The sequence below is a fragment of the Phacochoerus africanus genome, chromosome 11, assembly GCF_016906955.1.
Source record: "Phacochoerus africanus isolate WHEZ1 chromosome 11, ROS_Pafr_v1, whole genome shotgun sequence".
NCBI lineage: Eukaryota > Metazoa > Chordata > Mammalia > Artiodactyla > Suidae > Phacochoerus > Phacochoerus africanus.
Window position 1 is genome coordinate 815001 of NC_062554.1, and position 12342 is coordinate 827342.

Consider the following 12342-nt stretch of genomic DNA (forward strand, 5'->3'; position numbering starts at 1 on the left):
TGCCTTTTCTGTCTGCCCCACGTGGTCCTTTCTGACCCAGTGAATGAACTTTGACTGGGAGCAGACGGGGCTTGTCCCATGGTGGGATCACAGCTCTGCGAATGGCTCTCTGCTGATGGCACGTCCTCACGCAGCTGCAGCTTCTCCCTCCCGGCAGGCACGATGGACTTTCTGCTTTTGCCTGTGAATTCCAGCCCCCAGCCTGGTCTGCCCTGCCCAGTGACCTGGCCTTCAGTCTCCCACTCAGATGCCCCACTTTGTGGAAGCGTTCCTGAGACAGCCGCTCCTAGACAGGACCCTGGCAACCTCGCTTTGCTTGCTTAGCACCTGGCGCATCCTTGCATCCCGGTGTCGCCTGCTGAGGGTTAGCCCCCCATCCAGGCTGTGTGTACCCCGAGAGCAGAGCCTCGCCCACTTCATGTTCATAGCCTCAGCTTCAGCACAGGGCTGGGGGGAAGAGCCCCTGAGGCCACTGCATTGTCATAAAGGCTGCTTCCCTTCACGCTGCCACACGGGTGGCTCCCAGGCCGCCCTCCCGCACGGGCTGCCCTCCAGCATAGCGGGGGGAGCCCTTCAGACCCCAGTCCCGAGCGTGGTTACCTCCCATAGAAGCAGGTCCGATGCAGGTGGCGTCAGTAATTCCAGAACTCTTCTTCCAGAACTGCTCCGAGTGCAAGGAGAAGCGGGCAGCACACATCCTCTGCACCTACTGCAACCGCTGGCTGTGCAGCTCCTGCACAGAGGAGCACCGGCACGGCCCTGCGCCCGGGGGCCTGCTCCTGCCGCGCACCCAGAAGGCACCTCCAGGTAGCGCTGCCCGTCCTCCCCTCCAGCCCCTGTGCCCTCGGTAGCGCCAGCCTGTGAGCTCCTCGTTGAATAGCTCTCTGGCCATGTCACCCTGCCGGGGGTGGTCTCAGAGCCTTTCCTAAAGGAAAGCTGTCTCCTCCAGGGCCGTGTGGCCGCGTGAGTTCCCGCTAGGCTCTCCCTGTGGGGGTGGCGGTGTGGGAGGGGTCTTGGGAGGAACAGTCTTGAATTACCGTGGAAGCTCATCTTTCATCCTTGTCTAGAGCAAGTGGCCTCACTCCTGTTTAGTTACTTGACTTAACAGCCTGGATTAGGGTTTGTCCATTTGTCCATCCAGCACCATCTGTTTTATTTATTTTTATTTTTTTGCTTTTTAGGGCCACACCATGGCATATGGACGTTCCCAGGCTAGGGGTCGAATCGGAGCTGCAGCTGCCGGCCTACACCACAGCCACAGCAATGCAGGATCTGAGCCACGTCAACCTGCACCACAGCTCACGGCAACGCCAGATCCTCCACCCACTGAGGGAGCCAGGGATGGAACCTGCATCCTCGTGGATCCTGGTCGGGTTCGTTAACTGCTGAGCGAATTCTGGCATCTCTTTTAAATGACAGTCTTCTTGAAAGTCTTTTCTTAAGGCCCTTGAACTGTGGGAGGAGTTTGACCTTCATCGGACCCACAGGAACCAGCATTCATGATCCAGGTCACCCGGCCCAGAGCCCGGTAAGGTGGGGTAGCTGGTTTCAGCCCCACCATAGAGAATCCTGGTTAATGGAGAGGTTTAGGTCGAGTCAGAGGCTTCGCTCTTCTGCAGGAGCTCCCTGTGCAACGGTAGCAGGCACCTTCCTCAGCCCCAGCAGGTGGCAGGATGCCTGGGGCTTGATGGCGCATCATTTCTGGAAAGCCGACGCGTCCGGCCAGCCCCGGCCCCCTCCTCCGGAGGCTCCTGCAGCCTCCCTGGCCCGGGAGACGCCTTCCAGTTCGCGCCACCTTCCCTGCAAGCGCCGCGTCTGCCTGTGTCTGTGGAGGCTGAGGCTGCCTCCCGAGCCAGGGCGGCCCACTTCCTCTGTCTTCTCCGGCAGGAGTGAGCAGCAGTCCTGGAGACTTGGCCGTGTGCTGTCCTCTGCACACACAGGAGGTGCTCAGGCTCTTCTGCGAGACCTGCGACGTGCTCACCTGCCACAGCTGCCTCCTGCTGGAGCACAAGGAGCACAGGTGGGCAGCCGGCGGCCCAGAGGGCACCCGGGAGGGCTGCGGACCGCTTCTCACCTGCGAGGGCGTCCGGGCCCTTCCCCCTGCTCAAGCGAGCCAGCAGCCCCCGGGCTCAGGTTTTTCCTTGTTCCTGGGGGGCACGGGGGGCTTCTCTGGAGAAGGCCAGAAGGGCCTGGAGTCTCTGGCTCCCCCTCCGCGGACCTGGCTGAGGCGCTCCCTCCAGGTTCTTGCTTGGCTGCTGAGCTCAGAGTGAGACGCGCCGTCTTCAGCTTTTTCTCCGCCTCCTCCGCTAGGTGCCGACATCTTGAAGAAGTTTTACAAAACCAGAGGATGCTTCTGGAAAGTGTGACCACGCAGGTGGCGCATAAGAAATCCAGTCTGCAGACGTCGGCCAAGCAAATCGAGGACAGGTAGCAGAGGCCAGTCCCCCGCCAGCCCTGGACACGCGCCATTCCGGCTCACCTGGGTCCCAGGACCCGGGTGCAGTGCTTGTGATGGGGACATGCAGGTCTCGGGGCAGGGAGGGGTTTCGGGTCATCCCTGGGTGAGCAGGGCTGAGTCTGGGCTAGAGTGGCCGTGAACTAGCCAAAGGCAGGCGCTAAACACAAGGGCACCGAGCGGGGGGTGGGGAGGAGGGTGTCGTTTGCCGTGTGGGCTCAGGTCAGGGCCATGGAACCTCGTCGCCCCCCTCCCGGCGGTTTTCCCATGTAAACCTGTGCGTGGCAGGAACCACCAGGACCGGCTGGCACACGCTGGGCTGGGTGCCACGCAGGCGTCGTTTGGATCAGTTCCCACATCCTTTGAGGCAGGGCTCATCTCTGTTCCCTGATGAGGCGGCCGAGGTTGTCACGGCTCACAACTCGTCGGGGCTGAGTTTGGAAGCTCGGTCTGTGTGGCTTCGAAGCCCATAGATATATATTTATTTTCTTTCTTTTTTTTAAAGAAATAGCTTTCCTGAGATACAATGTCTATACCATAAAATCGCCCTTTTAAAATGTGTAACTCCGTGGGTTTTAGCTTAGTCATCGAGTTGTGCCACCACTGTTACGGCAGTCTGCCTTTAAACCGACTTAGTCACCCCGAAAAGCAACGCTGTCCGCGTCCGCGGTCGCCACCCATTCACCCGCGACATCCGCAGCCCTTGGCCATGCCTGTTCCCCGTGCTGTCCCTGGCTGTTCTCTTTACGTCGGACACCGCCCAGCGCAGTAGTCTCCCTTTACGCAAATAGCAGATGACGTGAGGTCACCCCCGCGCTCTCCGTGTCCCGCGTCTGGCGCTGTGTGAGGTCATGGCGAGGGTCGCCTGGTGGACCTGAGTTTACCTGGAGGAGCCGGGGCTGAACGTGGGCGCTGGGCTTCTTGGCTCGAGGGGGCTGGGCTGCAGAGGGAGGGGCGGGGGGAGAGGGGCTCCTGTTGCTTCACATTTGGGGCCTGCTGGGCCCGACCTGGATGGGCAGGCTCTCGGGTCTGCTGTCGCGGGGCCTGGCAGGCCTGGGGGAGGGCTCCCCACGCACCGTCCCGTCCTGTTGGCAGGATTTTTGAGGTGAAGCATCAGCACAGGAAGGTGGAGAACCAGATCAAGATGGCCAAGATGGTGCTGATGAGTGAGCTGAACAAACAGGCCAACGGGCTCATGGAGGAGCTGGAGGTACGGGGCGCAGGCTCTCCCTCTGCGCGGGCTGGACGCGGGCTCAGGGCTCCGGGCTCCTGGGCTAGAGTGCAGAGGTTCGCTTTCCATAGCTCCCTGCAGCTCCCTGTGCCTTAAAACGTCCAGTCTCACTGTGGGAAGTTGGCTCATTCAGGGGTAGAAAATCAGATCAAAGTCCCACTCGTGCCGTGGCAGCAAGACAGCTGTAGCCTTGAAAGGGCGTCGCGGATTACTGACGCCCAAGGAGGGGGCAGACCCTCCTTCTTGCCTCCCCCGTCCCATGGTTGCATCGCAAACGCTGCTGCCCTTCCTCCCTCCCTTCCCCGCCCTCAGCAGCCACGTCCTCCTCGCAGGGCTGCAGTTTCCTCTGATTCCGTCTGTGTCTGTGCCACGCGCTTGGGCCACCGTGCTTCCCAGGCGCATGGCCTGCTGTCCACAACTAGGGTCAGGGATGCTGTCCTCTCTCTGTCCGCAGGGCATCACCAACGAGCGGAAGCGGAAGCTGGAGCAGCAGCTGCAGAGCATCATGCTTCTCAGCCGTCAGTTCGAGCACGTGCAGAATTTCATTACCTGGGCTCTCTGCAGCAAGAGCAGCGTCCCCTTCCTCTTCAGCAAAGAGCTGGTACGAGGGGCCCCACCTCCTCCGTCACCGGTCGGGTCAGCAAGGGAAAACCGTCTTTCGCCAACCCCCGCAGGGCCAGGGGCCAGGTGCTGGGGTAGCCCTGCTGCCTCCAGGCGACCCAGCTGGGAAGTTCTCAAGTCCCGCCTGAGGTCACGGGTCCAGGCATCGGCCGGGCACCAGGACCTTCCACGGACTCTTGTTTGGGTTCCGGCGGCGTCTAGGAGGGAAGGGGGCGTTGAGGACGTCGACGCATTGGCGTCGGAGGACGGGGATGCCCAGGAAGAGGAGCGGCACTTTTGAGAGACGTGCAGGCGCTTAGATCTGGACGTGCTGAATCTAAGGGGCTGTGGGACATCAGAAAGGAGCGTTGGAGTCCGTTCTGATAGACGGGTCTGGAAGTCAGAGAAAAGGGCAGGGCTAGAGAGAGACACGTGGGAGTCACTGGGGTGCTGGGGAGAGGGAGGAGGAGGAGACGACATCTGGGCTGGGGGGGGCGGGGGGGGGGGGAACGTCGATTTCAGTGTGGATGGCGGAGGGGCAGAGGGGCCGAGAGCAGCTGTCAGGGCAGAGGGCCTGGTGCGCGGAGCTGTTTGGGGTCTCCTGAGCTCGGCGTCCGTGCTGCGGCCTGGGTGAGGAGGACGGGCAGTGGGGAGAAGCCCTGGGATCTGGGCGTCAGGAGGCCCTCGTCACCTTTGAAAGAAATTCCAGCGAAGTCGGCGGGCAGAAGCTCGAATGCGACCGAGGAAGAGAGGATGAGAAGTGGAGACGAAAGTGAGAAGGCGGGACGTAGGAAGGTCGCTGGGGAAGGAAAGGGCCGGGGGTCCTTTGCAAAGAAGGAGGACCCGCGCGTGTTTATGCGGGAGCAGAGGTGGAAGGCAGGCGAGCCCTGGGTGGAGCCAGCCAACCCCGGAGGCAGGAAGAAGCGGTCCGCGGGTGACCTTGGCCCTGGACACGGAACACACTCGGCACCTGCAGCTCCTGGAGGCTCCCAGGCTGGGGACCGAAGCGGAGCCGCAGCTGCACGGGATCTGAGCCACGTCTGTGACCTGCACCGCAGCCACAGCCACGCCAGGTCCGAACCACATCTGTGACCTATGCCGCAGTGAGGCCGGCAATGGAACCTGTATGCTCATGGATCCTGGTCGGGTTCTTAACCCCTTGAGCCATGACGGGAACTCCTGTGTGATTTGTCCGCCCTCTGTGAAGTGGGAGGTGATGTCGAGAGGGTTGGGCGTCGGGTCCATGGCATCGAAGAGGCGAGGAGGGGTTTCAGTGGTCGTTAAGGGTCGTGGAAGAGGAAGCTGGCAGGAAAGCAAGTGACAGGAACGCAGACCGAAGGGTGGCCCGAGGTGGACGATCCCTGAAGCAACCCCAGATCACATGGCTTTGGGGTGGGGCGTTGACACGCGGTCAGGCCTCGGGGCCCTGGCGACATTGTTACTGAAAACGACAGGAGGCAGGGACAGCCCTCTGGACGGGGGAGCTGGGTGAGGCTGACGCGCACGCGCACAAGGGGGTGACAGCGAGTTGGGATCCGGGAGGGGTCGCTGGGGTGTAAGGTCCCCCGGGCGGGATGGTTCTGGGTGATGAAAACGGCCTAGGGTGGTGACTGAACTCGAGAGCGGGAGGTGCAGGTGATTTACGGTAAAGAGATAAGGAGGGTTCCCAGCGCGGCTCAGGGGGTTAAGAACCCAAGCAGGATCCACGAGGATGCGGGTTCCATCCCTGGCCTCCCTCAGTGGGCTGAGGATTTGGCGTTGCCGCGGCTGTGATGTGGGCTGGCAGCTGTAGCTCTGATTAGACCCCTAGCCTGGGAGCCTTCGTGTGCTGCAGGTGCAGCCCTAAAAATACCCCCCCCCCAAAAAAAGATCAAGGAAGTAAGAGGCCGGGCGGCTGATGAGAACATTGGTTACACCTAGATGTTGGTGGGGTAGTTGGACAGTCCGCAGAGTCTTGGACAGAGTCTTGGAGAGTTTGTGATGGAAGGGGTCCGTGGGAGTGGGGGGAGGGCAGGGAGGCGTGTGAAGACTCCCGGAGGGAGGAAGCGAGCCCGTGGGGACCACAGGCCCAGGGGCCATGGCTTGGGCCCTTCCACCTGGGCAGAGGGAGCGGGAGGAGCTGGCACGCGGCACAAGACGCCCACAGAGATGACCCAGGCGCTGTTGTCAGATTGTGTTTCAGATGCAGCGGCTGCTGGAGACAAACTGTAACACAGACCCCGGCTCCCCTTGGAGCATCAGATTCACGTGGGAGCCTAACTTCTGGACCAAGCAGCTGGCTTCCCTTGGTGAGCTCAGGGCCCGCTCCGCGCCAAGGCCGCGTGCAGGCCGTCTGCCCGCCTGCTGGGAACGTCAGCGCCTGCCCGCCAGGAAACGCTCGCTGAGGCTGCCAGCAGTCGTGGGGCCATTCAGCAAACCTTTTTGGAGGGGATGAGGGTAGGGCAGGGGTGGGGGAGAGTTGACAGCGTAAATCTCAATGGCAGTTCAGGACTTTTATAAGTCCTGTGTGAATGCCCGTGACCTCGGTTTCATTGTTAGAGAGGAGACGAGACAGTGGCCCGCGCCGCAGTGGGCCACCTGGGTGGAAGGGTGCACGTGTGTGTGTGCGCGCGCGCGCAGAGGGCTCTCAGTGACGCAGAGAGATGGGCGGCCAGGAGCGCACACCCTGTGGAGGTGAGATGTGAGCAGACAGTTCACGACCTCAGGCGTTTTTCTCCCCTGTTGCAGTAACTTGTGGGCACGCAGACTTTGGGCAGAGTGCAGACAGCTTCCCTGTGCCTGCCGGCCGCCTCGTGACAGGCTTGTTACACTCGTGGCCAGCTGCTGCCTTCCTCCGGCTCTGACTGTGGCGGAGGGTGGAACCTGCGGCCAGTGATCCGTGCTTTTTTGGGCTTATTGGTTTTGCCTCCCTTTCCCTTTGGTTCAAGCACCTGCTCTGAGTCAGACGCACACTGGCCCCCAGTGACCCCAGGTGAATAAAGCACGCCCCCCGCCCTTGGGAGTGCGGTCTCCCCCTGAGCGAGCCCCAGGCGAGCTGCAGGAGCCCTTAGCTGCCAGTAGCGAGAGGTACCAGCTCCTCGTGCGTGCGGCCCAGGCCCACGGCCCAGGCTCCTGGCACTGACCCGCTGTGGGAGCTTCCCGCTCTCCTCCGCCCCACGTGCCCGGATCCGTGGTGGAAGAGTGGCTCGTTTGTCCCGGGGGAGCGGGGGGAGTTCTGCACTTTGCAGGCCGCTCCCTCTCCTCCCCAGGCTTGGGTTCTGTTGGTGTGGTGGTGGTGGTGGTTCTGAGTCTCCGCTGGGCTCTTCTGTTTAAAGAGAGGTAGGTGCTCTGTGAGGCTGCGGCTTCTCGCGTGGGACACGCACGGAGTCAGGCCTGAGCACCAGACAAGAGCTGAGCTCGTGTCTCAGATGCCTCCTGACCCCGAGCGGGGCCAGGAGGCCCCCCTGCCGGCAGCGATGGAGGCTGAGTCCTGAGGGTCAGGGTTGCACGTCGTCATCTCTGAGTCATGTCCTGTGGTCCCAGGAGCGGCAGGTGGCAAGGGCACAGCTGCCCGTTACCCCAGGAACCCTCTCTTCTGGTGTCTAGGCTGTATAACTACGGACGGCGGACAGCTGTCGCGGGCAGATCCTCCTGCTTATGGAGGCTTCCAGGGTCCGTCATCTTTCTGTCAAAGCCATCAGTCCCCAGTGGCTCCGCAAGAGACTCCGAGCCACCCTTCGTACAAGTTCCAGTCGCCAGCCCTGTGCTCCTCATCGGTCTGCTGCTCTCACTGCCCCCCAGTGTCGCCCTCCCTCAAAGGCCAGATCCCCCCACCCAGCCTGCACCCAGCCCACAGCTTTAGGCCGCCCTCTGAGATGCCCCAGCAGCTGGGGTCCCTGCAGTGCTCCGCCCTGCTGCCCAAGGACAAGGACCTGCCCTGCCACCCGCATTCTCCCAAGCTGCTGCAGCCCTGGCTGGACACGCAGCCCCCCGCCGAGCCGGAGAGCGGGTCCCAGCGGCTGGGGCAGCCGCCGGCCCCCCAGCCCGTGTGCGTCGTCCCTCCCCAGGAAGCTCAGCAGGGCGCCCACGCGCACCCCGCCTCACACACGCCCTCTATCCACGTCCAGTTTGGCCACCACCAGAAGCTGAAGCTCAGCCACTTCCAGCAGCAGCCACAGCAGCAGCTGCCGCCTCCGCCCCCGCCGCCACCCCCTCCCCCGCAGCAGCCACCCCCGTCCCTGCCTCCATCCCAGCACCTGGCTCCCGGTCAGCAGGAGGGCCCTCCTGGGCCTGCCTGTGCCCAGAACGTGGACATAATGCACCACAAGTTTGAGCTGGAGGAGATGCAGAAGGACCTGGAGCTGCTCCTTCAGGCTCAGCAGCCCAGCCTGCAGCTGAGTCAGACCAAGTCCCCTCAACACCTTCAGCAAACCATTGTGGGGCAGATCAACTACATTGTGCGGCAGCCGGCGCCCGTCCAGCCCCAGGGCCAGGAGGACCCCGTGCAGGTGAGCCTCGGGGCGGCGTGCAGCACGCGTTCTCCCTGTGACCGTGCAGGGCGCTCCCGACACACGGTGGCGCAGGAGCAGCGTCTTCGTTTTAGGGTGGCCTTGAACCCCGCCCTCACAACTCAGGCCTGGCCCGGGCTCTCTCTCTCTCCCGTCTCAGAAAAGCTCCAGAGAGCAGAGGCCCCAGTCCCCGCGTGGATCTGGGCTCAGTACTGTTCCCAGAGGCCAAAGTTATCCCTGACCTCCTGGGCGACCCCAGGCTCCTTGTCCATGAGTGGCACTTCCCGAGCTGTGCGGAACCCCAGCCAGTGCCAGTGTTGAAGGGAGGCTGTGTCTTACCTGGGTGAGCCCTGACGTCTTGCTGTCACCTGGGAATCCCAGACCACAGGGGAAGGGAAGGGGAGGCACCCTGGATGCCGGCAGGCAGCAGGCCCCTAACACTGAACAGACAGGTTTGAAGCTCGGGGTGTTTCACACACACTGCGCCCTTTATCCTGTCGGCAGCACGCTAGGCAGGCCTCGCCGCCTGTTTTCCTGGGGGCAGAAGTGGAGGGCAGAGAGGGGCACGCGGTCTGCCTGGAGATCATAAGACACCGAGCGGTAGAGCCAAGACATGGACCCAGGCCTGCGGACTCCGCGATGCCCGCAGGAGGCCTCATTCTCACCCTCCGGGCGAGGAAGGCTGCCCCTCCCTCTGCTCAGCCAAAGCCCGCGGGAGGGCCGCCCATACTCAGGGCCTCCCGGCCTCTGCCCTCCCACCCGGCTGTGCTTCTCCTCGTCTCCCGAGCGCACCGCTCCAGCCCCTTCCTCCGCCTCTCTCGCTCTTCCCGTAGCGGTAGCTCCTTTAAATGTGCAGCCACATTTATACCTTCAGAGCCGCTCTGCTGACTTTTACTTTATTATAGACTATACGGCCTCACACTTCGGCTTCTGTCCCGGAAACCTCAGGTCGTGCTTCCCGTGTCTTCCTCTGAGGCTCCGCTCCTCCGGGGGATGAGAACTCACCCCTGTGGTGGCAGGGGAGGTCCAGGGTTTAGAGGCCGCCGGTGGAGTCAAAACGCCTGCGATCGCTGAGGGGACGGGGACAGCGTTAGCTCCGCATTCTCGGTTTGGGTTTTGTCCCGAGGTGTCTCATCCGGAAGGGTTTAGAGAAGAGAATCTTTCTTGCTGGGAAAACGTGAAGCAGTGCGCGTGCGTGGCCCCTCGCCGTGCAGGGCGAGCCTGCGCTCTTGCTGCGGGTGTTCGTCGTTGCAGGAAAATTCACCCACGTCTGCTTCTCCTCTCCAGGCTGCAGATGAGCCCCCAGCGCCTGAAGGCCCGAAGCCAGCCTTTCCTCTTGACAGGAACACCGCGGCCAGCCTGCCCCCCGCAGCCGGCGGGGAGACCCCGCACCCCGTCCCCGCCCTGGACGGCGCCGCCCAGCTCGCGTCTGCGAACGTGGCGAGAAAGGTAGTAACGGAGCCCACTTTCCCTGACCGCACGGGGCCCTGTGCCCGTCAAGACCTCGGGGACCCGGACCGGGACGATTGGGCGGGGGGAGGAGTGTCCCTGTTGCACCCCTGGATGCTCCAGAGCCCTGACTCATGCCGCCTGTCCTAGTGAGTCAGCAGGGCCCTCCGCCGCCCCCTCCCACGCGCAGGAGCCTGAGGAGAGGAGGGGCGAGGGGAAGGGAGCCAGGCACGGACGGCCGACTCTGTACCGGGACTGCGTGTGCTTCCTGGGCGATGCCACTTACCTTACCAGCTCTGGGAGGCGGCATCCTTGTTGTATGGCTAAGGAGGCTGAGGTCTAGCCTTCTACAGCTAGTAGATGCGAAGGCTAAGGTGTATTTACACCTAGAATCCGAAGCCTGAACTTGTTCCCTCTGCAGCGGATGCGAATGGGGGAGAGTCCTCAGTTGGTTGGCTTAGGGCTGGAATGACGAGCCTGGTGGGGGAGCAGCCTGGAGGGCGTCCTGCGGGGGTGGCGGAGCGCTAGGGGCACTGGAGTCTCTCAAAGACGAGCTCTCGGAGCCCTTCCTGTCTGTCCACCTGCCACTCGCTGGCAGGGCTCATGGCAGTAACCCAGGGTCCCGGGACTCCTCAGCCGTCCTGCTCTCAGCTGCCCTTCACGCCCGCCCCGGCCACGCTCCTGGCTGGCACCTCAGCACTGTGCACGCCTTCCCCTTAGCCCTGCCTGTCCCTCGGCCCCGTCCCGCTTGTCCTGCTGCCTCTTCGGGCCAGGACTCCAGTCTCCAGGTGCCTCCCCTCAGCCCTGTTCTTGAAGCCCTGTCCGCTGGTCTGTACCCTCCTAGCCCGCCTCCCCGGCCCTGCGCGTCCCCTGGGCTCTGCAGCCCCAGTTCCCCTAGTCCTTCTGTGCACCTGCCCCTTGTCGCATCTCTCCCAGCAGCACCACTGCCATCTGTGTCCTAGATCAGTCTAGCTCAGGGCTGCGTGAGAGTTTGAAAAAGGAAGAGACAGCACAAGCGAAATGTCAACTTGGCCGCCTCCCGTGACTCTCGAGGTCTGGGCAGGCCTGTGGTGCGCATGGCTGTTTCTGCCCCGCCGGTCCTACCCTTTTGGAAATGGTTTGGCTTTAAAGGCCGTAGAGAGTCTGTAAATTGGCCCTCTGTGACTCTTAGAGGTTTACGTTTTTACCTCTGGAGTAGCTGCCTGGCCATCGGCGATCCATCTCTCCGTGCGTTTGTTTACATACAGCGTTCACACGTGTTTATGTATATCATTCCCCTAGTGGGACGCCAGGTCTTCCGCCAGCTGTCGGACCGGACTGGAGAGGACCGTCTGGTGGGCCAGGTGGATCGGGATACAGCAGCCGTGGTGTGGGATACCGCGGTCACGGGCTCAGGAGCGCCCCGCGCGCGAGAGGGGCTGTTCCCGGACGGCTTCCTAGAGGACAGGCTTTAAGCGGAGGTTGGGGGAAGAGGAGCGAGGCTGGGGAGGGCTGGCTGGGGAGAGGCTGGAAGAAGGAGTCAGAGAGGAAGTACGAAGGGCCAGAAGCAAGAGAGAGCCTGGCTGCCTGGGGCTTGCAGGTGGTTTGGCTTCGTGGGAACGGAGCTGTCCCGGGGCCTGGGAGGGACTGCGAGCAGAGCCTGGACGGCCTCGCGAATGATGCTCTGAGGCTGACACTCAGTCTCGGGGGTTGCGAGGCGTGAATGGAGGCGTTCTAGCTCGGAGGGCTGGGTTTGAATTCCCCTTAGAAAAGCCATTTTAGCTGCAGTGCGGGAGATGAGAGTCCTGCAGAGGAGAAATAGGAGTTGAGTGAAGTCGGAATGCGGGGCGTGAAGAGGCAGCGAGGCCTTCAGAGGATGAGCTCCCCGCAGCTTTCGGACGTGGAGTCCAGCTGCAGACGAGCCGGGAGCGTGGCAGGAAAAGCACGCTGGGGGGAGGACAAAGCCAGGTTTTGACTGCGGCCGTGGTCCTGCGGGAGCTGCGCCAGAGGGTGCTGGGAGGGGCGCCAGGCCGGCGGCAGGAGGCCCACAGGAGGCCGGGGCTCGCGGCGCTCAGAGGTGGCGAGGCCGTGCCCCGAGCCCTGCTGCGGAGGGGACGCGTCTCGGTTCTGCTCCCGGCACA

At 62.8% G+C, this 12342-nt stretch overlaps 1 protein-coding gene across 1 annotated transcript in view; it reads left to right on the forward strand.

Moving 5' to 3' along the window:
• Positions 1-12342, forward strand: part of TRIM66 (tripartite motif containing 66) — a 61130-nt gene that overhangs the window by 30122 nt on the left and 18666 nt on the right. The window contains 9 exon segments of the mRNA XM_047753359.1: positions 660-807; positions 1888-2020; positions 2311-2427; positions 3551-3665; positions 4141-4287; positions 6457-6574; positions 7872-8773; positions 10061-10222; positions 10920-10923. Of these exon segments, the coding sequence (XP_047609315.1) occupies positions 660-807; positions 1888-2020; positions 2311-2427; positions 3551-3665; positions 4141-4287; positions 6457-6574; positions 7872-8773; positions 10061-10222; positions 10920-10923 (1846 nt within the window).